Below are 27573 nucleotides of genomic sequence, written 5' to 3'. Positions count from 1 at the left end.
AGCCCTAGAATGTCTGTGATCTTACATACATTTCATGTATTTGAAATACATGAAATGTATGTAAGATCACAGACATTCTCGGACTATGACAGCCCTATATGGTTGTGATATGTATTACAACATGCATTTCCATGAATACAGGATAGGGCACTTGATGTAAAATTGGCTACTTTGTCCAAAATGATGTGAAAAATGGTCTTACAGTATGTTATATAAAGTATAGGCTACATGATGTGAACATGCACAGTACATCATTATCAGACTTCATTTTATCCTTGAACTTATTGTTTATGCCCCAAAATGACTGGATATACAGGTTTTGTAGCAATTGTAGACATATTAGACCTTAATTGTTGAACGTTTAAGCATGTTTTAATCATGTAGTATACTTTACTTTACTTTACATACAAACATTTTCCAAACATATATTTTTTTACATTTTATGAAAAAAATGCCAATTTAACACCTAGGTGCCCACTCTTCCTTGGTGCCCACCTATCATGTTACCATTTCACTACATGACATGTAAATTATATCACAGCCATTCTAGGGCAGGACAGCCTGTGTTCGATCAATCCCATTTATGTTTGCTTTGAATTCTTAATTTAACTTTTGTAGAAACTGAAGAGACGCTCTATGGATACATATGTCGACAACTTAATTGAAGATGAAGCTGAGAGAGAGATTCTTCTTGCCAAACCCACCTGTTTCATCATCGTTGGGAAGCCGGTATAATACATTCATAACAACCATAACATTCACTATAATATTTACCCTAACCTCACATAACCTCAATCTATAACCTAAATGTACTAGTTACATGTTACATTGTAGATTTTGATTATTATTACAAAACATACATTAACCACTTCAGCCCTATATACATTTCGGTCATTTGAAAATAGCCGATCTACAAGCTCATAATGTGTGACACATTGTGAGCTTGTAGATCGGCTATTTTCAAAAGATTTGTATAAATGTTTTACTTTTGAAAAGTTGTTAAATGGGACAATCTGCATAATGAGTACTTTCTACTTTTGGTACTTTAAGTACATTTTGATACCAATACTTTTGTACTTTCAGTCGAGTACATTTTGAATTCCGGACTTTTACTTGTAGCAGAGTATTTCTACGTTGCAGTATTGATACTTTTACTTAAGCAAAACATGCGAGTACTTTTTTCCACCACTGACTTTCTTTATATCTTTGTAAGGCACTTGGTCTCATCACAGTGCTTGAAGTGCTTCCTCTTTCTCTAGACACACACAATATGATCATGACCTGTGCCTAAAGCACATCTAAATGTTTTGTGGCAGGGCGTTGGCAAATCCACTTTGGCCAAAAAAATTGCAGAGTCCTGGCGGTGCATCTTGATTGATGGCAAGTATATTTAATATCACGCTGGTTTCAACGTAGTGTCCATGGTATATATGGTTGTACATATGTGTACTATGTTTCTGAATCTGTTCTGTAATATTTCAGATACAGAATTGCTCAACACTCACATCAAAGAACAAACAAAGCAAGGCTTAGAGGTGAGAATTGGCTGCGTTTTGCCCTGAACAACTTTACTTGCCTGTTGTATAGCCTGTTAAAGCCTCCTCCTGTTGTCTGTCTCAGCTCTTGGATATCTTGGTTAAGGGGAGAAGTATTCCAGAAGAGACAGTGCTCCAACTGATTACTAAAAGACTCCAGTCACCAGATGTTGAGCACTATGGTAAATAATCTCACACAATTCAAGTGTACCTTAAGATAAAATATTTGTTTCAGTATACGCATGTATAATAGCAGACATACCTGAATTTTTCAAGTCCTGGCTGGGACTGACAGAAATAAGCTAGCACAGTGCATGTTTTCGGGTGTTTTTTTTCTTGTAACTGGAGTAGGCTGCTACGGCCTTGCTATTGCTTGTGTGTGATGGCACCTTGTGGCACCTTGTGGCTCCCTGCAGGCTATGTGTTGAGCAGCTTGCCCGTCATGTCAGAAGACTGTCTGAAGATACATGAGCAGATTGAGCTGATCAAAAACCTCAAGTTGACACCTGATTTCATCATAAACATTAAGGTTTTATAACACTTCTTTCCTTAGATTTTCCTCAATGTAGTGCACTGCATGATTTGCCTTGTCCTGCTTTGTAAAGAAATTGATATTCTTTCTTTACATGTCTATGCTAGAGACTCAATATTGGATACCTGACCTCAGAAATGCCTTTCCTCCTTTGCCAATAATGTTAAAGTTTTAATGTCCGCATCCAATTTCAGTGGCGTAAAGTAACTAAGTACATTTACTCAAGTACTGTACTTATGTACAACTTTGAGGTATTTTTACTTTACTGGAGTTTTTCCAATTTTCAATACTTTTACTTCTACTCCACTACATCTCAGAGGCAAATATTGTACTTTTACTCCACTACAATTATTTGAAAACCTTAGTTACAAGTTACTTTGCAGATATAAATTATTACATTATGAAACATACATTAACCACTTTAGCCCTATTTTATACCTAGGCTATTTGAAAATAGCCGATCTACAAGCTCACAACGCGTCGCATCGTGACGCGTTGTGAGCTTGTAGATCTGCTATTTTCAAACGTTTTACTCATTTTACTTTTGCTTTAAGTACATTTTTATACCAATACTACTTGTAACAGAGTGCTTCTACATTGCAGTGTTGATACTTTTACTTAAGTAAAACATTCAAGTGCTTTTTCCACCACTGTCCAATTGTAGCATGGTTGGTGATTTCAAGTCAACTTGAAAATTGGTTGATGCATGTTTGTGATTAAATCCCGCCTTCTACCAGTGTGCGGACAGGGACTTGATCCAGAGACTGTCAGGCCTGAAGCAGCATCCAGACACAGGGCAAGCCTACCTCAGAGAACAATGGAACCCTGAGGAGGTGGACTCCAATAGTGAGGGAGAGAACAAAGACGAGGATGTGGGGGAGGATGAGGATCAAGGCGATGCTGAGCAGGTATCTTTTGCCATTTGGTCTAACGTTGCCTGTCAACAGTTTAGCAACATATTCTCCATCTTGCAGTAGTAGCTGAGCTTTCAGTTGATTTCACCCATTACACCATGGGGGGCGGCAGTGGCTCAGGGGTGGCAGTGGCTCAGGGGTAGAGTGGCCGGGTAGAGTGAACTGGAAACCGTGAGGTTCCCAGTTCGATCCTGGGCTGGGGCGCTCCCCCAGAGGTAGTGTCGAAGTGTCCTTGAGCAAGACGCTGAACCCCTAATTGCTTCCGATGAGCAGGTTGGTGCCTTGCATGGTTTCCTCCGCCATCGGTGTATGAATGTGTGTGTGAATGGGTGAACGGCACAATCAATGTAAAGTGCTTTGGATAAAAGCGCTATATAAATGCACCATTTACACCATGTTTTCTGAAAAATCCATACTTATTGTATACTTGAGTTTTATGAGTCCATTTGTACAGTTAAAAAATGTACATAACAAATGTAGCTGTGTGTGTACTGCAAGAGCTTCTCTTAAATCTTAAATCTAGCATACTATTGAAACCTTTCCAATGAGTACCTCCCATTTACTGATGTATGTGTTTGTTTTGGGTGTCTGGTGGAAGCATCTCTTGAGGAACATGATTGGCCAGATGGTGCAGCTGCCAGAGAATTCCACAGAGAATGCTTTACTCAGGATCAACATGTACAAAAATACAGTGCTCAGACCACTTGAGGTACGTTCCACAGGGCAGAACCTCACAGTTAGCCTATCTGCCGTTTAAATCTATATTGGAAATCTACATTGGAAATCTACATTGGAAACTGTTAAAGTGGCTAGTGAACTGCCCCATTTCCAAAAATGAATGAATGTTCAAAAGATCATTTAGGTTACAGTAGTTTATTAGCAACAATTGGGTAAATTCCTTGACTGCTCTTCTTTTAGGACTACATGGCTTACCATAACCCCCTCTACCTTTTTGAATTGGATGGCAATCACAGCCCTGAGGAGCTGCATATGGTAAGACAAACTATACTCTATACTATATACGTTGTAAATACACTGAGCTTTGACATGGACTGAGCAATATCTAATATGTATCCATTCATTCTGCGGCGTTGATGCCAAGCTGTTTACAGCTGTTTCTGTAGTATGTTATGTCCCGTCTAGAATCCTTAGCAGTGAGGAGAGTTGCTGTTCCTGTTCGCCTGCACCAAAATGAGGAGGAAGAACTGCCAGATGAGATCGGCACGGTCTGTGATCACTCAAAATGTTGCTCTTATAACGTAATCCATGAACAAGTCATAATAGGCACATTTAAACAGTTACAGGTTTGAGACAATGTGCAATGACTGTCAGTCAGGTACTGGTAGGATTATATAGTATCTAACATACCATATCCTTGACTGCTAAAAAATCACTCTTGGTTGCCTTGAAGTGGAGTGATCCTGAGTCCATGTATTCCTTTTCCAGGAGGAGCTGCTGCGATTCATGTCCTCTACAAGGGCTGTAGCCCCTGGGTTCAGATGGAGGAGGAGCCGATGGGGTCGGACCTGCCCCATAGCTCTGAAGGAGGGCAGGACCGTCCACGGACTGCCTGAGTTCTCTGTGGGGTAAGTGATCTGTGGGTGGGAGGGTATGTGCTGGACTGTAGCTACATCAGATTAGATACTGTACATAAAATGCCACTGTATGTATATTTGATATACATTTGGTCATCATGTAGCACTGGCAAAAAGGAAAAATAAGGATTTTGGGGAACTAAGCTTAATTGCCCTGGAAAGCGTCGAGTAATTTGTGATTGTTTTATATAGATTGAATAATCCCCCTTCAACCCCTGATCAGGTTTCAGGACAAGGTCTACATCCTTTCATCTGAGGAGGCCTGTCATAAGTTTGCCATCAACCCACGGCGTTACCTGCTGCCTCCGATGCCCAGGGCCCCCTGCAGGGTGTCCATCATTGGGCCCCGGCAGGCGGGGAAGAGCACGTTGTGCGCCCTTCTCGCCCGGCACTATGGCGCGTTAGTGCTGGACGTAGAGGAGTTGATCCAGCCAATTGTAGTCAAGATACAGCAGGACAGGCTGGATCAAGTGAAAGAAGACACAACCCACCTCGCCATAGAGCAAATTAAGATGAAGATGGAGATGAAGGGCAGTCAGGATTTGGGTGAGATAAACTGTGTGTGTGTGTGTGTGTATGTGTGTGTGTGTGTGTGTGTGTGTGTGTGTGTGTGTGTGTGTGTGTGTGTGTGTGTGTGTGTGTGTGTGTGTGTGTGTGTGTGTGTGTGTGTGTGTGTGTGTGTGTGTGTGTGTGTGTGTGTGTGTGTGTGTGTGTGTGTGTTATATACATTTTTGTTGTATAAACATGAGTCTGACTCCAAATTATATCTTACAGGTACAGTATGTGTAGCATAATATACCTGTCTGTTAACCTGTTTGTGTTTCTTACAACTTTCTTTTTAAATACCTTCAGGCATACGGTATAACAATTTACAAGCAGGGTGGGAAACTAACACCATGTGTCTGTCTGGAAGTTATTGTTGAATAAGAGACCGCTGCTCAGCCTCGGTTTACATTGCTATGGAATCGGAATCTTGTTAGGCTAATAAAATAATTTAGAATTATTGATTTTGTTTAGTAAGTAGACATTTTAATAAGTGCGGTACAGTGAGCCTTTCATGGTTTGAAATGTATTTTACTATAATGACCGGCTCACTGTACATTATCTCTTACTTATCAGTGACTTTGACTGAAAACCAACTTACTTTTCCATTTTATACAAAAAAAAGGCAAAAGGCAAATGGCAAATGCTTTCTCTTGTTTTCAGTGACAGAAGATCACCCAGAGGTGAAAGCCATAGTGATTAATGCACTAAGAGAGGCCAAGCAAATTAGCACACCACCTCCCCTTGACCTGTATGCTGAGGTGTTGGAGAAGCGAATAAAAGAGGTACGACAGACGCCTGCAGCTGGTGTGTGTTTACATCATTTAGGATATCCAAATCTTCTGTTTATGAGGTTGTGCCATATACCATATATAGCATTCACAATAGCCAGCATAAGCTAAAGAAGTTAATGAAAGACTGGTCTGGTATAGCTTACAGTAAACCTTGTCATAGCAGGAGAATGTTGCTTGCCGAAAATAAAATAAAAATGTCACTACAAACGCTTATATAAATGGTGAGTGACGCCATCATACTCCAAAGTATTGTATATGTTTTGAGGCTAATTTGGTGCAGTCTCACTCTCTAATGATCCTGACATCAATCAGATTGAGGAGGCTGATGGAGACGCAGAGATGAGAACAGGTTGGGTGCTGGACAACTTTCCCAAGAACCACTCCCAGCTGGCTGCCATACAGCTGACCAACACTGGAATCATGCCAGACATCCTCTTCTGCCTCCAAGACAGTCATAGTGAGGGTAGGAGAAGCTCTGTGAGACAAAACAAAATAACCAAGAACATTCATTTGAAACTGCTTCTGGTGTTTAAGGTGCCGTAAGTAATATTTGTTTTTTGTTCAAACTTGAAATTTAAAATTATATTCTGATAGTAATCATTGCTATTGAGTAACAGGGGTCTCCCCGTCTCTCCAATTCTAATAAAGACAAAATGCATTTACAGGTGGGTTACCAATTCCATCCAATTAGAAGAGAGAACCCATTTTCAGCTTCAATTGTAGTGTTCCAATTCCAATTTTGTCTACTTATTTATCTTAATTTTTTCATCACTTTCACACATTTTCACTTGTTTATCTTGTATCCTAGTACATTGAGTTCGCTCTTCTGATCGGATGAAATTGGTATCCCGACCTGAAATTGAATTTGCTGTTCACTCTGAGAAAATGAGAGACCCTGTTACTGAACAAACACTCTTGTCTATAGCACTGATTGTTACCAGTATATAGAGCTATTTTAACACTTACAATTTAACAAAAATATTTGTTATAATCTATTATTATTATTATTATTATTATTATTATCACTTACACTACCTTTTAATTGTATTACATTTGTGGGATTCGCACGAAAATAGCAGATCTACAAGGTCACAAAGTGTCGCTTTGCCATGCATTGTGAGCTTCATGTAGATCGGCTATTATTTTTGGTGAAGAGATTTGGTGTAGAGGGGAAAAAGAGCAGTTCAACTACAGCACCAACCCCAGGCAAGTTTACTAACTATTGAGGGTTTAAGCTGGTAATTCATGCCTATATTCACAACCAACTACAGGAAGAACAGTTTTAAGGAGACTCTATGAGATGGACAAGGATTCTGTGGACATGGCAGTCAAAAGCAGGTTGCGGGAGGAAAAGTCTGAGAGGGAGATGCGAGCCTTGTTGTGAGTGGTTCTGAATGATGCATCATGATCATGATTGATGACTATTAGAGCTTAATTCATTCCGTTTTTTTTTTTTTTACATAATTATTGTTTGTGGTTACTGTATGTCACCTTGGTCTCTATTCTAGAAGTGGCAAGGAACAGCAAGCAGAGGTGACAGCCAAAACTTCAGAACCCCAGGCTAAGCTAGAGACAGTGGCAGAGGAGAATGATGGTATGTGTCTGTCTGTCTGTCTGTCTGTCTGTCTGTCTGTCTGCAAATATTCTTTTTTTTAAAAAACGTATTATAACTCTTTTCTTCTTGGCAGAAAACCTAGACATGCCTGACACAGACAGCACAGAACGTTCTGTCACTATCAAAGAAGAAGGTGGGATTTTATTCTTCATGCATTAACAAACATATTTGTTCTTAGCAGGGAAAAAAAAAGCTATGTTTGGTTTCTCTATTTCACTCTCTCTGTCTGTCACTACCCCAACACACACACACACACACACACACACACACACACACACACACACACACACACACACACACACACACACACACACACACACACACACACACACACACACACACACACACACACACACACACACACACACACACCTTCCCTGCTTCCCTTTCGGATCACTGTAGATGTCCATTTACCTGAAGAGTGGGAGTTAGGTTATCCAGACAGCCCAGTGATGAATGACTATAAGCTACAATTGAAGCAGTTCATAATGGAATGGGAGAGCATGGAATCCTCCTTAACTGCCAGCAGCTACTCAATACTGGAGATTGGCAGCAAGAGCCCTGATGACCTGGTGGGAGAGATGGTTGACCAGTTAGAGAGTGAGTGTACTCAACTGTAGCAACGCGCGTGCATGTGTCTACATGCGTGCATGTGTGCGTGCTTGTTTCCGTGTATGTGCTTGAATGTATGACTTTTCATTTATTTGCATCAGAGTCTGACAAACTGTTGATTTACCTTTCTACCTTTCAAACTGACCTCCAACCAGGCAACGAAACTTCACATATAAACTGCTTTACGTGCACGTGTTCTTCAGGGCCTTTCAAGCACGTGCCCTGGGAGCTGTCAGGTGTGGACCAAGATGAGGAAGAGGAAGATGGTCAGGCCCTGGCAGAGATGGAGAAGGCAGAGGAGGGTGATGAAGAGGATGAAGCAGAAGAGAGAGAGAATGAAGTCAGTCAAAAGAAAAACAATATTTTCCCTTCTATGACATTAAGTAAACACTTTGAAAGTTGAAACATTCTGTGCTCCGGCCAACACCCCAGCAAGGGGCCCATGACAAGCTCTTTTATTCTGTAAACAAAAACACTAGCACTCACTTAAGTCCTTTGGGCTCTCTTATTTATTTCATGACCCAAGCAGCAGTAACAACGCAGATGTTTCAGCCGGGGGCCGAGAGTGTAAGAGTGGACCCTACACAGGTTCAGAGTTAAATTAACATTCAGGATTTTGCAGTGCAGGCTCAGCCAGGAATACTTTTCTATTGTAGGATAGGATGCACTCAAGATCAATTGGGCACCGGCAGTCACTTTAGGTCATCCGGTCATAACGGTGGTTACGATATTCATGTGAGATATGGTCGGGTCAGCTTCCGTTAACAATCTGGGTTAACAAAAACCGCCAACCTTGGGATAAAAACGTACATTCCATATGATGTCACACATGCAAGCATGATGTCCAAATTGGGAACGAAAAACAGGGGTAGGCACGGGATCATCTGATCCTTTTGTACAACTATTTCAACACTGGGATGATATCTCTCCTTTCCTCCTTTTTCTCCTTTCCATGAAATGCAGGATATAACAGCCACAAGATCACTGGGGGACACCCATCACTTCTGTCCCGTGGCCTTAAAAGAACACAACGTCCTGTGGTCCTGCACAGAAGAGATCGCAGCAAAGTACCGTGAGAAGTCCTACCACTTCTCCAGCCAGGAGGCCAGGGAACACTTCCTTCAAAACCCCACAGAGTTTGTGGCACACACTGATCTGCTCAAGGTGTGCGGACAGATATGCAACAAAACATAGAACAGATTAAGACAAATCTGAAAAGATTTCTAACTCTTAACTCTTTTTTCTACCCAAGCCTCCTGCCCTGCGAGTCATTTTGCTGGGTACTAGAGGGTCGGGCAAAACCACCCACGGCGAGTGGCTTGCCCAGCAACTGGGCATCTTCTATATAGACTTTAGGGAGCAGCTCCAAGAGCTTATCCTAGCCAAGACACAGAGCCGCGTGCCCTGTGCTGATGAGCTGGAAACCCCAGAGGACCCTCCGGAGGACCTCGACGCCCTGATAAAGGAAGCCAAGGCAGAGGATGGACAGGAGACAGAGGATGCCCTGATCAATGAACCTGAGACTGAGGCAAAGGTTAATTTCGATATCCTTCACACTGTGAGCTATGACACTTGAAACTCACTCCTGTTGCCACTGGGATTTAGTGTGTGTGTGTGTGTGTGTGTGTGTGTGTGTGTGTGTGTGTGTGTGTGTGTGTGTGTGTGTGTGTGTGTGTGTGTGTGCGTGTGCGTGTGCGCGCGCGCGCGCGCATGTGTGCGTGTGGCAGGAAGTGACACTGACCCAGGAGGAGGAAGCCATCAAAGCCTACCTGTCTGATGGCGATTCATTGGCCCCTGAGATCCTGGATAAGTTACTGTCACCGTACTGGGAACAGGAGCCATACAAGTGAGTTACCCTTTCATCCTCCACCCAGCATCTTGTGCTCCTTCTTAATGAATGACCTCCCCACTCACTCCTTTCTCTCTCCTCACAGCCCCTCTACACCCTTTGTTTACTTACGTTTTTTTGCATGCATTTTGCACTTCGTACTCATGTGTTTTTGTGTGTGAAATATAGCTACAGCCACTTCTGGCTGCACGTCTCTCCCTCCCCCTTCCTTTTGACCTTGACTTGTGTATGCCCCTCCGCCACCATCAGATCCACAGGTTTTATCCTGGAGGGCTTCCCCCGGAGCGCTGACGAGGTGAGCTATATGGTCCAGCGGCAGCTCTTCCCTGACGTCGCGGTCGTCATGGCGGTGGAGGTCGATGACATTGTGAGGCGCCTGCTGCCCCCTCGCCTGCAGGCCTGGAGGGAGCGACGTGACCGCCGCAGGGCACAGCTCCAACTCCTCTGTGACCTACGAGACCAAATACGGGTGAGCGATTTCTGCTTCAACCACCTTTTAACGACGTGAACCCTAGCGTCCTTATTCTGGGCATCTCATGATAGTCGAACATCCTGTGAAAATAGCTGACCTGATATTTTCGGCTAAGAGATTTGGTGTAGAGGGTAAAAGGAGGGGGCCAAGGATAGACCCTTGGGAGATCCCAGTCCACAATGAATATAGGGTTTAATCCATCATGGTCAAAACATGTTTGTAGGAGCCAAATGGGTGAAAAATGTCAAATGGATTTATGTGACCATGGGGTGGCGCTGTTGGGTATATAAGCATCAGATTCACTGTCAGGGGTGGGAGGTTTGACTCAGAAGGGCAAATGGTTTTTGACCGCTGTTTTAATCGCTGCGGCGCAAAATGTTTGGATGAAATGTTTGATATATGTTTGGAACCAAAGGATACTGTTTTGCACCGTGGAGGTAATAAAAGACTGCATCAAGAACTGCCTGTGTGAATACGGTTCACGTGGTGAAATCTCTGCTCAAGAGATCACAAGTCTGTCCTTTTCTGTGACAGGAGGAGGCCATTGCCAAGAGGAGGGCTGAACTCATGGCCGAGCCAGCCACTAAATCATCAAAGGTAAGCAAGGTCATCCTAACTACCTTCATCATCCTCATCGTCATCTACATAGCCTTCATCTGTGTCATTTAATCTCCTACTGACTGTGCTACCACTGCCTCTACAAACTCGCAGCTGAGGGATGATCACGATGAAGATGACGAGGAGGAGGACATAGAGGGTGAAACCAAGCCGGAAGAGGTGGAGGCCATGCTGCAGTTTGAGTTCCCGCCCGAGGAAGAGGAAGACGACGAGGAGGAGAGTGAAGAGACAGAGGAAGCGGCTGTTGAGAGGCTGGAGATAGAGATAGGAGAACGCTTTGACACAGACGACAACAGTCTCAGCAGCGTGACGGTACTAAAATACACATCCACCCATACCTCATCATCATTACAGATTACAGTCATTTACAAGCACTTCACATCATAGAGGCACATGCACGTCTGAGAAACAACTGAATCGCAAGCTGGTGGAATTTACATCCTCACATCTGCGGATGATTTTAGCCTCATTCATCATGCATATACAATGCTTTCACATGCTCCAGTCTACACTATGCCTAACAGTAGCGTTACATTTATAAGTGTATTTCTACACACAACATGGGGTCCGCTCTTTTCAGGCAATACTCCTCAGACAGAATGAACAACATAGACTTAATTTATAATTGTATTCTTTTGTTCCATTATCTCCAGGAGCTCCTCAATGAACAGAACATTCCCAAAGTGTCTATCAATGCAGCACGTAAGCCAAGGATTGTACGCTACCAGCTGCTGCAGAAGGTCCAGCCCCTGCTGGCCAACAGGGAGTCACTCTTCCAGAAGTGCAAGCCTATCAGCTACAGACTGGCGCGTAAGCTGCTGTACTTCTCCTACAAGGTCCACAGTGCCTTTGGCTGCTGGGACCCCGTCATGGTGAGACATGAGTTAATAAGATAACACATACTGTACCAGACAATTAAAATGCTAGTAACATATTATGTTCGTTGTTTGCTAATCTTTACCCCAATATTATTTTTGCTGAGCACTGTATATTTACCCCATCCTCCCTCCACGTGTCTCCCACCTCTTTGTCTAGTACGCAGAAGGAGACCTGATCCAGCATTTGCGTGGGCCACTCCATATGGCACACGCATTACTCTTCCACCAGTATATTTACTTTTTTACATCCAACGAGACTCGTAACACATTCATGCAAAACCCCATTAAGTACCTCAAGCAGAGAAAGCCCAACCTGCCGCTCCCCCTCAAAGTGGCTGTCATTGGACCGCCCAAATCTGGAAAAACCACAGGTCAGACTGCCAAAACATAAAATGAAATATTGGTATTTTCTTGCAAACAACTCTCTCATTCTCTCTTTCACTGACTGCTGTCAACACTTTTTTGACACTTTTTGTCTTTCCAGTGGCACAGCAGTTTGCTCAGGAGTACGGCTTGGCACGGCTGTCCATCGGTGGCGTGATGCGCATGGTGCTGAACTCTCAGGGGCACACAGACCTGGCAGTTCAGATGAAGGAGCTCCTCTCCAAGGGCCTTGTTGTGCCTGATGAACTGGCCATTCGGTGCCTGGAGGTGGCGCTCTTGGGCTTGGTCTGCAGCACTCGCGGGTAAAACACCTAGGGGGAGGAGGAAAGGGACTGGAGTTATTGATGATAATAAAGATTCTGTACATGTTTATCCTGTCTGTTTAGTTACTCCAGAACAAGACAGTACCACTGTCTATAACCCCAATGTAGCTTATTTCCATAATGTTTTATATCTCCTTTCATTAACATTTTCTTGAGCCTCCCTTTATTATTTGTTGGTTTTATCTCTGTTTCAGTTTTTTTGTTGTGTTTTTTTTGTTGTTCATTCAGTTTTATCATTACTTGCTTTTCATTTTCACATTTACAATGCACTGTCCTGCCTTTCAATGTATAGAATGTGCTATATAAATTAAGTTTGATTGACTGGTTGGTTGGTTAATTGATCAATAGGTTGTCTATGGAAACATTCCAAAGCTGTCTCTTCTTCTTCTAGCTATGTTTTGGATGGCTTCCCTGTGACACGTACACAGGCGGAGCTGATGGAGGCACGGAGCATCATTCCCATGATAGTAGTGGAGTTGTCAATTGACACAGTGGAGGTGCTGAAGAGAGGCCTGGTCGACAAGATGAAGCCCAACAAGTCAGAGAACACACTGTAACATCTTTATCAGAACAGTTAGCAGGACTGCTTATGTGTTCCATAGAATTCACTTCTTCGGACATCATGTCAGCACCACAATTCAATTTGAAAATCATAAACATGCAATGTATACTATACAGTCTGTCTTTCCCTCCCCTCCATCGGCAGGCCTCATATGATGCATGACAGCCCTGAGATCCTCCACATCCGTAACTCCCTCTACAAGCAGGAGGCGGAGGGTGTGAGGAAATACTTCCAACAGCAGTACGATAACTGGGTCCTGCTAGACGGATTCAGGAGCAAATGGTGGGTGTGGAACCACGTTATAGAGGAGGTTCGCGTCTCTATGATGCACATCTACAGCTACCTGGAGAGAAACCGCAGTGGTAAGTTATGAAGGAGCAGAACATATTGGACCACACACACATACACTACATATACTGTAGGCTACATCTGCCTTGATGTCGGGCCCAGCGCAGCAAAGTTTAATGGTCCCACAGATAAAAGCATCTTCCTTAGCAGCTCCATTGGTCAGCATTAATGTAAAATCTGCATTCCAGAAATCTATTCCTTTCTATTGTTTGAAAATCTTTAAACATCCCCAGACTCATATCTTTCAGCTTTGTCTCTTGCTTGACTCTAAATGACTCAGTGGCAGTATGGAGAACATGACTGGAGTTTATAACATGTAATTAGTGGACAATTAGTAATACAACAACATATCCTCATGTATGTTCTACTACAAAGCTTTAAAATGGTCATGAATGAATGAACAGTTCTTTATTTTTGCCATTTTGCAGAACTTCCCTAACGTTAATTAACATTGTAATCTACATCTCAATGTCATAGCCATGTAATTGTATGTCCAAAAGTAATACCATCATTGTGTAAAAACATTTAACAATATTGACCAAAATATAAATAAGTTTATCTCTGTTTAACTAAGAACTATTAATTGCGTTCATTTTGCAGGCCAGGCGGCTTGCATTGATAGGCTGTGCATCACCCCCAAGGAGCTGCAGTCTCGACTGGGTGAGTTTGGCCACTATTGCCCAGTCTGCTTGGCTCTACACCATCACCTAGTGGATTCTACAAACGTTGCATCCCTTGCACTGGCAGCTGAGTACAAGAGACACTACTACAGGATGTGCTGCAGAGACCACTTTGAGGTGATTGTCTAGAGACCTCATTTAAAAAACACAAATTCTGTAGTGAAACTTAAATCCAAGTCAATTATTATGCGAGGGTTCTAGTTCTATGCTATTTTATATGATGTGTAATGATTGAAATAACATCAAAGCACACAGTAACTACTAGTAATATTGTCCCTAATATATTCCCCTATCAACCACAGCGGTTCATGACCACTGCAGATCACTTTGTGAGCCCAGGATGCCCACACCCACTGCCCCCACCCCACCTACTGCCCAGAAAGCTAACTGCAGTTCAGGTGAAGAATCGCTTCCCACAGCAGCTTGAAATGAAGGGTTTCTGCCCTGTTACTTACATGGATGGAAAGCAGAGGTATGCTGCAACACAGTCCACAAACCACTTCTCTTTTGATAGAAAGCACAATGAGAAAATATGATGATGCATATAAAAAATATAAAAAACAATACAGTACATATCATTCTACATACATACTCAAATAATATCACTAAACAAACCAAATCAATATTCAAACATATATTTGTGTCTATAAAGGTCTGTCCAATTAAGCCACACACACTAAGCATTATGCCTTTAATGTGCTATGTTTTATAGTGTTAATGTTAGATTTACCTCTCCTCAGATACAATGCCCTGATTCGAGGAAACATAGAATATGCTGTGGAATACAGGGAACGGATTTACGCATTTGAGACAGAGCATAAACAGGACAAGTTTCTCAGGTATGGAGTTGATTCTTACAGTAGTGCTTGGCAAGTGTTTTTCAACTTAATGAAGCCTATTCATAAGGAGCAGGTGTGACGCTTGTCTCAAGTGTAATAATTATGAAAACCACAATGACTAGCAAGCTTCAATGAAACTTAGTGTTCAATCTATACATTAAACACAGGCTGCCTGAAACCTACTGGGACCAAAAGCTACCCATTAAGCTTCCTCCCATTTGTGAGCCAGTGCAGCTTACCTCCCTCCCAATGCTGGGTTACTTGCAACAGGTGAGACTTGCACTCAATGAATACACCTAAGGAAAACAACTTCTTAATGTCATTGCTTAATTACAGTATGCTTCTGAGACATCCAGCTGAAGTGATTTGTCTCATGTTTTTTTTTATGACAGGGTGTTGCAGAAGCAATCATCAAGGCCATGACAGCTGTTGGGCGTCGCAAACCAAAGTATCCCTATATGAGTGTGCAAAGATCAGCTCTGCTCTATATAGCCTATTACCTGAAAGGTAAATGAGACCATCTCTTGGGTCCAAGTCATGTGTCATTTAACAATTTGCTTAAATGTAGTTGGTCAGCAGTGTGGTTTTCCTTAATTTGACCAATATTTCTATTTGCTCCCAAACAAGATATCTTGAAAACTACTGGTTGGGTTGCCATGAATTTGTCATGCTCCCTAGACTCTAGGGAGCATGACAAATTCATGGCAACCCAACCAGGGTCACCAAATTCTGTAGGGGTCATCCTCTAGGGCCTAGAGGATGACCCCTACTGAATTTGGTGACCCTGTGACCGTTCCTCTAGTAGTGCCTGCCACAGACTACATTTTCCACTTGGTCTGATTGGATGTTGGGAGCAGCACAGCATTTAGGTCCTGCTAGTGAGGCTTTTAGACTTTTAATGCCCAATTTGGATACAGGAACAGTGGGCACCTAAGAACTCTGGGCACCTCAATGTTGAAGGTTGCAATGTTTGCTGAATGTAGACATTAGAATATGTGTTTTAGCCATATGTAGCCTATACTCTTTAGTATGGTGCCTATTGCCTTATTATGGTGGTCCTGTTGCGCCGTGTTATGAGCATATGTCTTTAATCCACCATTATAATTGATTTCAGATCTAAAATCCAGACAACCAAATGGTCCCATATGGGTCCATTTGGTTCCCGGAGGCCAGTATTCCAGAAAATTCACACTGCTGGTGTGATTGAGCGTTAGTTCTTGGGGGGAGGTGCAGTATTAAACAGCGCATATGGCTCCGGATAAATGTTTTGAATTAGTTTGTGTTTCTCATTACTTTTCATCTGAGGTTTACAAAATAGAATTAATTCCTGTCTTGCTTGCTTCTCTAACAATCTTGCTCATCTTTGTTTTCGCTTTTATCTTTTTCTCACTTTTCTCCACAGCCTTCAACCATAAAAGCTCAGACTACGTCCATCAGAAGTACAAGAAGAAGTTAGCGTTGTTTGAAGAGAGTTGTGAGCTTATTCCCTACCTGGCCAACAACATGACCAGGACCTTCAGGCATCCTAGCGACCATCCCCTTGACTTTGAGTTTAAGTTGCACAGATTCCTCTCATTAGGTGACATGCCAGGAGCTACTGGGATGCTGTGACATTTAAATTATGATACAGTATTTTACAAGATGTAAGGACGTGGAACACTTTGATAAATACTATGTTGTAAGTAACTACTAAATACAAGTGATTAACGGGTTGACCCGTGGGTTGGATTCAGGTAAGCTTCAGGCACAATTATGTCAGGGCAATTGTGTCTTGTTGGGTTGGGGTCAGGTTGGGGTCATTGATTAACACATATTTTTAGAGTCTTGTGGGTCGGTTAGGTTTCTCATAATGGGCCGGGTGGGTCGGGTTCTAAAAAACCCTGACCCTGTGGTAACCCAGAGAAAAGAAACGGGACAGCAAATACTGTAAAATAATAGTTAACTTTATAATTGAACTCATTAAATAAATAAAGTTAAAACATGACTGGTCTTTTATGTTGGTGTTTTCTTTCTTTTTCTGGTCCAGCTCCAGACTGATGAGTTTATATTGAATGTAATTCCGGCTTTCGCCGGATGCGCCCCGTCACCACCACACATTAGGAACTTCCGACAGAATGTCACGTTTCGCAAATATTAGCTTTGCTCAGATAACAATGCATTATGCACTAATCCATCATGACGCCATTATGATACACTTTTTTTATTTGATAGTTGTGGGTCAGCTGACAGTTTTTCTGCCAACTGAACAAGCCACAATAACAGTCTCGTGCTCTCGAGGCCAACGGGAAGTAGGCTACACACATACAATTTTTTTTGCAAGTAATCAAGACACTTTATGTTTATGACTAGCTCCAATCGGAACCTCACCCTCCGCTGTATAGCTCCGAGATGAGGTTCCATATCGTTCTCTGCCGTTCGGCTGAAAAATGTCCGCACATTTGCCACTTTACATGTTTCTTACCCCTTTCTGCACATCGTATCCAAAAAGTAAAGGTATTCTGAAATGATCACAGATGTTTGAAATTTTAACTCACCATAAAATCTAACAAACGAGTTGAAAAAAGCACTTTATTCGCCTCTCTCCTCCGCCGGTTACATGTTTTTAAGACATTGCGCAAGAGTTGCGCCCATAGAGATAACATTACTGATTCCCCTACTGGTCAAATGTTGAATTGCATCTTCTAATGCATAATATTATTGAACCGGCTGAGGAGAGAGGCGAATAAAGTGCTTTTTTCAACTCGTTTGTTAGATTTTATGGTGAGTTAAAATTTCAAACATCTGTGATCATTTCAGAATACTTTCACTTTTTGGATCGGATGTGTAGAAAGGGGTAAGAAACATGTAAAGTGGCAAATGTGCGGACATTTTTCAGCCGAACGGCAGAGAACGATATAGGACCTCATCTCGGAGCTACATAGCGGAGGGAGAGGTACTATATGGGGCTAGTTTATGACATGGTTTTACATACATGATATTCGGCGGAATATTTGCCATCATGTCAGCAGTATCACAAGACATCCTTGTTCTGATCCTGCCTCCTCAGTCACGAGTTCGTCATGAAAAGGGGCCGTCGCTTCCTCTTCAGAATGAATAGAAAAACGCTCGCCCCAAAACACAGTTACCCCGGGCAATTCCGGCGACATCGGAACGGTCACCACCTGGTATTCCTAAACGTAACCTCAGTAAACTATGCCTAAACCAAACCTTATTCCGAAACGTTACCTTAGTAAAACTATGCCTAACCCCAAACGTAACCTCAGTAAACTATGCCTATTATTAAACCTTATTCCTAAACGTAACCAAAGTAAAACTATGCCTAAACCTAACCGTATTCCTAAACTTAACCTCAGTAAAAGTATGCCTAACCCTTAACTTATTTCTAACCTTATCCTCAGTCAAACAAATAAGAATACAAGAACCGCTGGGGGCGAGCGTTCCGCAAAACAAATGGGGGTGAGCGTGTTTTGGGGCGAGTCTTCCGGTTACCTTCAGGATAAATACCTGACCGAATAGTGGAACAACAACACGCTGATGCAGGGACATTAGAGAGTGCGTTATTACAACTCAGTGTGATATTCTGATAAAAGTTCGTTTTGGCTACTTTTCAGTTTGACCAGAGGTACGCAATGCCTTCGTTTGAGGAGCTCAAGCTACATTTAGACAATGCAGGTCAACCTCACGTCCTGGGATTCTGGTCCGAGCTCACTGAAGAAGAGAGGGACGCTTTTCTCAGTGAATTGTCTGTGTTAGATCTTGGTGAATTAAAAGCCCACTGTGAGGGAGCCGCGAAAGCTGTGACCGGCCCGTCCGTGAGAGTAGAGCCACACATAGAACCTCTGCCTGAGGAGTTTGTCGGCAGCATTCAGAGAAGTGAGGGAAGTGCTCTGGCAGATTGGGAAAATGAAGGTGATATTTGCCGTCTTTATTGTGCATTCATTCATAATCTATTACACATTCATAGTGATCATTAGGTGTAAAGTAACTAAGTACAATTACTCAAGTAGCCTACTGTACTTGAGTACAATTCTGAGGTATTTCTTTTTTACTTTACTGGAGTATTTCCAATTGTCAGTACTTTTACTACTCCACTACATCTCAGAGGCAAATATTGTACTTTTTACTTTGATTGAATGAATACTTCATTAACAGTTTGCAAAAAAAGAAAGAAGCAGTTCTATACATGGTCTGCTAAAGGATTAAAACATGGTGCATTCATGTCATGTACTGCTGCAGGACTTTTGCAAATCTCAGAGAATCGAGTTGCAGTTCTGCTTTTGGCTGGTGGTCAGGGGACCCGCCTCGGGGTGTCTTATCCTAAAGGGATGTACAACGTTGGTCTCCCAAGCAGCAAAACCTTGTACCAACTCCAGGCAGAGCGCATTCGCAAAATACAGGAATTGGCGACTTTAAAACATGGTACAAAATGCACCGTTCCGTGGTAAGATTTTGTGGCCTGTCTGTCTCCCCAAGTCTGTCTCCCCACGTCTGTCTCCCCAAATCTCTCTCTCTCTCTCTCTCTCTCTCTCTCTCTCTCTCTCTCTCTCTCTCTCTCTCTCTCTCTCTCTCTCTCTCTCCATATGTACAGTAGCCTACTATTGTAATGTATGTACAAATAAAACCTGTGATATAGACACAAAGGAGTGGCTTAACAGCCTTTAATTTCTGTTATTTTGTAACTTTGTGCCACCAGGTACATAATGACCAGTGAATTCACCCTGAAACCAACTGAGACTTTCTTCAAGGAAAATCACTACTTTGGTTTGGAGCCATCAAATATAATTATGTTTGAGCAAAGAATGATACCAGCAGTGACCTTTGATGGGAAGATAATCCTGCAGAGTAAAGGGAAGGTAGCCATGGCCCCAGGTAGGTGATGAAGATCTTAATGTTACTGCTGAACATTGTGACTGATATTTGTATTTATTCAAGAAACAATTATGAACACTAGAAACGATTATGATTATAATTATATATAATTTTCCGCTAGGAAGAGCGCTTTTGATATCCAAACATGAAAATAATGATAAACCAACAAGCAGGTGATGGTGTTATTAATGGCCCAATAAACATTGAATTGTATGGGGTTTATGTATTCAGGTAACTAGATGCAAATGCCATTATGTTAAATTTGGTGAGAGAGGATTGGGAAAATAATTTGAGCACCTCTCCTAACAAGATGTTTTCTTTAATCACTGTTGAGGCTGTAAATGTTGTAGGTCTACTACAACATATACAGGCTCAACAGTGAATTAAGTTTAGGTTACTGGAAGAAGGGTCCAAAATGGTCTAATTTATCTTTATGTAGAAACCTGGTTAGTGGTTACACAGTAACAAATATGTTCATTTAACTCCAAGAGTGTACAAAATGGAACCAAATGCATAATTAAATATGTAACATGGCCATATCACTCAAGACTGGTTACTTATTTCCATCATTTGAATGTGGCCATTGTATCCTGCTGCTTAAAATATCTTCAGTGTTTCTTTCATTAAACTATGATGGTTAGCTTATCCAAATATTTGTTGCACTGCAGCAAAAATAGCAATATAGCTCCAAGTGGTTGTGGGGCGTGTGCCACTGCCTGGTGGCACAGCCAGGTGCATAGATCTTATGTTCCTAGTGGACCTGAGGATCCGGTTTATAACGTAACCCCCTCTCCCCTCTCTCCTCTCTCTCTGCCATTGGTTTCCTATGTCTCTACACAGACCTACTGTATCTAAAATAAAGCATAAAATGCCAAAAATAAATTCTTTGCAAGCTGCAATTTTGTTTAGCTATTTCAGTAATTTTTGTGGGGTATTTTTAAGCCTTTATTTTTTGACAGTATTGGAGAGAGAGACTGAGAGAGTAGGGGAATGACATTCAGCAAAATGGTCCGGCAGGCCAGGAATTGTCTGAGCTCACTAATCAGGGCATTGCGCCCATATGGTATGTGCCCTAAAGTCTATCGGGTAGCCCCACTGCAATTTCAAAATAAAATCACCAGTGTCACGTTTTACCTTGGAAAGGCTGTGATGTAAAATAATCACCCTTCCATAACCACTTAAATCCCAGGGGTCTGTATTCGTCGAAGAAAATCACACAGGTTACAAGTTGTCAAGTGTATTGGTTGATGGTAGCTAGCTTACTGTTTCATGGCTATGTACGGTCATCAGTGTATCTTCTGTAGGTATCTGTCTATGGGTTTTTTTTAACTGAAAACTGTAAAAGTCTTCAGAAAAATGACTTGCATACTGTATGCAAAATCTATTGTGCCAGTCCTTGGGTGTCCTGGTAAATTTGTAGATAAAGGATGGATACTACAGTATGTGTGTTGAATTTTGTGTGAATGTGACTTACAGCATCGACTTGCCATTTATTATAATGCCTCATTTGGTCAATTATAGTCATAATATATCTATTAAGAAGCACTTGTGCACTAACGTCCTTGCTATTCCATAAAAAACAGTCTTGTTGAAAGTTGACCTTATTCACTTCTTGTCAGATGGTAACGGTGGTCTGTACCGGGCAGTCGTGGATAACAAGGTACTAGAGGATATGACAAAGAGAGGAGTGGAATATCTCCATGTCTACTGTGTGGACAACATCCTGGTCAAAATTGCCGATCCCGTCTTCATAGGATTCTGTGTCAGCAAAGGGGCAGACTGTGGAGCGAAGGTATTGCAATACCCTTTGAAAGCTATACAGACTGGAGACACAATGGAATTCTTGCAAATCCATTTTGACCTTTGTGTTTTGATGTAGCGTCTGTTGAGGGCAACAAGAATGCTGTTTGCACGCACAGAGCTGCACACAGTTTACAATTTCTGTTTATGTATAAGTTGCTCAAGATTCCTTGGCTTTAAGCTTTTCCTATTGTCAAATTCTGTTTTGCCGAACATGTGTGATCTAAATTGATCCATGTCAGGATTATAATGTTATAAGATACATATTATATACCCACTGTATACATTCATTGCAGAGTTAAATTTAAATTAGGCCCCCTGCGTCATTTCTGTCAGGTTGTGCAGAAGGCGTACCCTGAAGAGCCAGTTGGAGTGGTGTGCAGAGTGGGAGGAGTCTACCAGGTAGTTGAGTACAGTGAGATCCAGCCTGAAACGGCTGCCCTTAGAGGCCCTGGAGGGGACTTGCTCTACAGTGCTGGAAACATCTGCAACCACTTTTTTACCAGGACTTTTCTGCAAGAAGTAGCACAGTAAGGACCCTCCTCATGTTTGCTTTTATGTCATGACACATTGGAGAGATAAAAGTCATGTTTTTTAATGTCTAGATGGTAAATACTAGCCTGGTGAACCCTCCCTCCGGAAGTCTCATTTGTAATTTATTTCAGGAGTGAGTCTGGCATGATCGCCCATTCTGCAATTTTGGCTGTGGGCTGGAGTTGGGCGGGAGTAATACCGTTGACTGACAACCCCTTCAGCCAACCAGCAGTGTTCCCCTTCAGCCAGTGCATTTTTACCACCTGAAGACTAATGTGACGCAACGGGACTTTTGAGAAAATAGGTTGCCTTATTCGGATACATGCGTGTCACTGCCCGCCCCTGCCGGTTCTCTGAATTTTTATTTTTAAATAGGCCCTGTCATGATTAATTGACCACATATATGAAGTTAAACAACTAAATTCTATCCAAACGACATCTTAAAAGTAAATTCCGTGCCTCAAAAAAGAAGGGCTCACTCGAACTCGTCACCTGATTGGCCAACTTTCGCTGTCAATCACAGAACGATGAGCGACGACGCTGATAGGCTCGTCCATTTGGTGAACAGGCTAGAAACGCCCAGACAAGCCTTCAGGCCAGACTCCTTCCTGAAATCAAATGGAAATGAGATTTTCCGGAGGGAGGGGCTTTACCAGGCTAGGTAAATACTAGACTCTAACCCCAATCGAGTGGCTCTTTTCTCATGACTGAGTTGATTGTGTCAGGAGTCAAAATTGCAACTATAATTCTTATACTATGCAAATCTAAATTAGAATTTGGGAATGCTGTTAAATACTGCACCAGGCAAAACACACAATTAGAATTGTTGGCCTAGTGAACTAACAAAACCATATCAGATTGCAACTACAAAGTGAAATTTGAAGATATATGTTTTTATTTGCTTAGGACTGTTCATATTTTATGACCATAATAAGGCAGAACTTTGTCCCCCCCTACAATCAAATAGTAAATGCTGCTGCATTTAGAATTTGTTGTAAACACGCAATTGGCCAGTTTGAAAGTCTATAGTACGGCATTGTGGTAGAACCATCGGTTTGAAGTAAAGGCACAGGTTCAAACATCCCATTTAAGAATGGCAAATTCTCTTATTTGATTTTGACTCTAAAATTAAACCTCGTATTTTCTCCTGTTTTGTTTACCTAAAGAGGAAAACAAGTGACCCATTTTTATACCCCATTCTTGCAATGTTTGTCATTCTCTATGGTGACTGCTGTACGTTACCTCCAAGATTTTACATTATCGACAATATGTTTCTATATTAATGTAAATACAAAAGAAAAACATTAACATTTAGATCTGCAAGGTTAAGGACTTGCCTAGACTTCTGTAGGGGTTTTATATGATTAATCAGGTGTCCCCTTGGTCGAACCAAATTTTATCTGTACCTTCCTCCTCTAACAGGAACCTGGAGCTGATGGCTCTAAAAATCTGCACCCAAAAGATTAGATTCCCAAGATCTTGGATTATGCATCTGCGACCGGGCAGTGGTGTGGATGTTGTCAGTTTGTGGATGTGGTGTGGTTGTTGTCAACCAAAATGGTCAAATTGGAATGCGCAGAAGTTTTCCGTAGCATTATGATATAAATTATGGCTGCACTAGTTTTTGGTTAAAATTGTGGGTGAATCTTGCTGCTAATTACTGGTAACCATGTTATAAAAGCAGTAATACACTCATGGCCATGATGTATCGTATTATATCATGATGACTATGGGCTTTGTGGGCTTTTTCAACAACACCCATAGCCGTGATATAATCAAGATGTACCACAAGCTCTCTTGTTATTGTAAGTGAACTACAAAGGTTGTAGCCACTCTCTATTCTTAGTGAAACGGACCAGAATTGCAACTGTACTTGGTACATTGGTTCACTCTTCACCAAATCTCTTTGTGATCTAAAATTGTGATCTACAAGCTTGTAGATCTGCTATTTTGGGGCAAACGTTCCCCCCAGAATAGAGATGCTGGGGTTAAAGGGAAGGCTCAGAGGATTTCTCTTCTGCTGATTTGACCGTTACATGTATCACAAGGGCAAAACATCATTGACATGGTGCATCCAGTAATGATCCCCTTTCCCATGTTGTGACACTCCAGTAGTCCTAATGTTCGGATAGTAACTCATTCAAACATTCCCTACACCTCACCTGGATTCTCTACCTACAGTTGCTTTGAATAATGCTTTATGGGGGATCTTTCCTCAATGTCTTCAGTACAGTCCAATCCAATAACAAATGCAAGATTGATGCATGGACTGCTTTTTGTTTTCAACAAATTATTTTCACCATACAGGAAATTTGAAGGAGAACTAACGAAACATGCTGCAATCAAGAAAGTACCTTTTGTGGACAGCGACGGCAATCAGATTAAACCCACCAAACCCAATGGCATTAAAATGGAGAAGTTTGTGTTTGATGCCTTTCAGTTCTCAAGGTATGAATTATCCCAATACGGTATCTGCATCTGGTAATCCTGCTTGTTCTTCAGAATCAGAATCAGCTTTATTATCACATCACAGGTTTACAGAAGTAAAGAAGTGGGTGAAATTTGTTTTCATGCATAGTTCCCATCATATCGTTATTTCCATAGAAGAAAGAAAGGGAAGAAAAAGAGGGGAGGGGGCAAGGGGGGAAAGGAGATCAAACAAGAAAAAACAAATGACAAATAATCTACATATTTACACATGGTACCTGAGATAAGATATAAAGGTGTGTGAGCATAGCAGCAGATGTATACTATGCATGATATACTTGTGGACGTTAGTTAAGGTGCTAGAAAAAAACACAAAGACAAGTCAGTGCGTTGTACATGGGATTAAGGTGCAAAACGTCAGTGCCTGTCGACCGCATAATCCACATAAAGTAGAGTAGTATCCAGTAACCTTTACCTCCAATCAAAGTATACTGTATGCAGAAACTAAAAGACCTCATAGACCGTCACAGTGAGAACTCCTTTATTGATCTCTAAAACTAGTTGTAAGCCAAACTTGACATTTTGAATACTACTGAAAATGTTCAGTGTTTTCATACCATAAATTAGATTAGTCATCTAGGTGTTGACATGCAAATAATAAGAGCATTTGTGTTTTTTTTCTTCCAAGGAACTTTGTGGCCTTTGAGGTCTTGAGGGAGGAGGAGTTTTCTCCCCTAAAAAACGCAGATGGGGCAGCCTTGGATACCCCAACAACAGCCAGACACTCTTTACTAACACAGCACTGCCGCTGGGCCCAGGCTGCTGGAGCCACCTTGTTGGATGATCATGGAAATGTCCACCCCACTATGTCCAGGTTGTAGCCACACCCTGCTGTAAAATGAAAATAAATTGTCTTCACTGGGTTCCAGGAAATGTTTTAATGTGAAGGTTTAGAGGAGTTTAAATGGCATTGCAGGTCTGTTTAGGTCATGATAGACTAAATGTAATGCAAGTTTCTTTCTTATTTTGACTCTGTGTCTGTGTGTCTGTGTGACAGGGAGACAGCAGAGGACAACACTCCAGTAAAATGTGAGATCTCCCCACTGGTCTCCTATTTTGGAGAGGTGAGACCATGAAACTGCAGTTACAGGTCCATAAGGGAAAATATGACTAGATTCTGGTCTTGGTTATGGTGGGCTGTAACTGTTCTACATTTTGATAAATGTTCTTGAAGAACTAACTAATAAATTAGTTAGGTTGATCCACCCCAAACATTCTCCCGGCTCATTTTATTTGCCTCAAGTGGCTCAGAGTGGAGGAGAAAGTATCATATTAAAATGTGTATGGTACAGTACAAGGTGGTACCAAATATCAAGTCAATTACTTTTCAAAGGTTAGGGCAGTTATTCCACAAGAGGGAGCTCCAGAGACTTTGTAAGTAGCAGATTCAAAAGCTTTATGGGAAAGGTAAAGGTTCATGTTTTCTTTTTATTACACCCTTTATAGTTATAAAAAGAAAAGTAATAAAATGTGTTAGTTCTGGTACTTATCATAATTTGCAGCAGCATGAAAAAAAGAAGTAAAAGAAAGAACAGAAAAGATCAAAACAGTGGTAAAAACAATGAAAATATATCCATATACGGTATGTATAATGACATATCGTAAATAATTACATAAATATAGAATAGCTCTAAAGTGCATAGTTCAAAGTTCTTGTAACTTTGACATACAGTATATAATATATAAATGCATCAATATATATATTAAAAAAGCTCTAAAGTGCATAGTTCAAAGTTCAACCCCTCCGGCTGCCTCTAACTTCAGACAGGCAGTTAAGGTAGGGGTTTTGCATTTCCCCCATTGTTTCTTATTTATTCTGGGGAAAGTAGCTGTTAAATCTCTTGCTCTGATTTGAAGCCACCCACCCATGCACTTTCGTGTCTTTTTCAGGGCCTGGAGCAGCTGCTGAAAGGGAGGACCGTGACAACTCCCGTCATTCTGGATGAAAAGAGGGCAAAGGAACTTCTGTCTTCTGTAACACTTTCTAATTAATGATAAATGGACTAAGAAAATGCTCTATAATGTAGCCTATGCCTTGTATTCACCCATTCACAATCATATTCACTCACTGACGGTGGAGTCAGCCACGCAAGACCCTACTTGCCGTGAGCAGTAAGGGCCGGGGCTCACACTTCCAACACAATGCCAGCCAAGGAGGAGCCAGGACTTTAACCACATGAACCCTAGCGTCCAATTTTAAGAAAACAAAAGATACTTAAAAAATAAAGGGAATAAAATATAAAGGCAAAACAGCATCCTGCATCCCTTTATTGCCTTGAAGTTATTTTTTTTTTAAATTGTTATACATTTTACATGAACTTGTTTTAAAATAAAATTGATTCAATTGTATTGTTTCTGGATAAGTTATTTGTCATGTTATTGTGTAAGCCAATACAACTAAAATATTGATTACATTTAATTTGAAAAATAATTCTGGGCCCTCTGGCACACACAAAAGGTTTCTGAAAATGTAATAGATTCAGAATTATTAATTTGATTATTATTGCCAGGTATGTATGTTTACTCATACAAGGTAACAACGACAACAAGACTAGTCTCAGTGAAAGTACATTCTAGGTAATCAGACTCACTGGTTCTTGATACTCCAGTCTTGACGAATACAGAGCTCATGCATTTCATTGGTCAGTCGCTCTGAAACAGTTTTATGTCAAGGACCATATGGATACACCTATATCAAATGGGTTTCAGTGAAATTAAAAAGGTTTAGAATCACTGTTCTAGCAGTGGTTCTCAACCCCCCCCCCCCCCCCCCCCCCCCCCCCATTTTAA

General features: G+C 41.6%; 2 protein-coding genes across 2 annotated transcripts; both read left to right on the top strand.

The window, feature by feature from the left end:
• Positions 1 to 636: 636 nt before the first annotated feature.
• On the top strand, positions 637 to 16704 carry ak9 (adenylate kinase 9; the record flags this gene model as incomplete). The annotated part of the gene is made up of 35 exons (XM_084082097.1): positions 637 to 729; positions 1317 to 1380; positions 1483 to 1535; positions 1621 to 1717; positions 1952 to 2064; positions 2805 to 2975; positions 3580 to 3690; positions 3900 to 3974; positions 4106 to 4207; positions 4428 to 4567; positions 4800 to 5122; positions 5783 to 5904; positions 6226 to 6376; positions 7185 to 7293; positions 7422 to 7507; positions 7602 to 7661; positions 7949 to 8128; positions 8344 to 8480; positions 9104 to 9304; positions 9393 to 9674; positions 9868 to 9986; positions 10239 to 10458; positions 10996 to 11058; positions 11173 to 11391; positions 11733 to 11951; positions 12115 to 12328; positions 12442 to 12643; positions 13056 to 13202; positions 13371 to 13588; positions 14175 to 14371; positions 14557 to 14726; positions 14995 to 15093; positions 15261 to 15363; positions 15486 to 15600; positions 16496 to 16704. The coding sequence occupies 35 exons, from the start codon at positions 637 to 639 to the stop codon at positions 16702 to 16704; spliced, it is 5184 nt and encodes a 1727-aa protein (XP_083938223.1).
• A 1910-nt stretch (positions 16705 to 18614) lies between these two features.
• Positions 18615 to 27130, top strand: uap1l1 (UDP-N-acetylglucosamine pyrophosphorylase 1 like 1). Its single transcript, XM_084082463.1, has 9 exons — positions 18615 to 19002; positions 19330 to 19534; positions 19787 to 19962; positions 21582 to 21754; positions 22099 to 22292; positions 24604 to 24744; positions 25412 to 25597; positions 25781 to 25847; positions 26674 to 27130. The coding sequence occupies exons 1-9, from the start codon at positions 18723 to 18725 to the stop codon at positions 26773 to 26775; spliced, it is 1524 nt and encodes a 507-aa protein (XP_083938589.1). The 5' UTR covers positions 18615 to 18722; the 3' UTR covers positions 26776 to 27130.
• The last annotated feature ends 443 nt before the right edge of the window (positions 27131 to 27573 follow it).

This window comes from Gymnoscopelus microlampas (genome assembly GCF_963454915.1).
Source record: "Gymnoscopelus microlampas genome assembly, chromosome: 16".
Lineage (NCBI taxonomy): Eukaryota > Metazoa > Chordata > Actinopteri > Myctophiformes > Myctophidae > Gymnoscopelus > Gymnoscopelus microlampas.
This window is presented reverse-complemented; position numbering and strand designations above follow the sequence as displayed.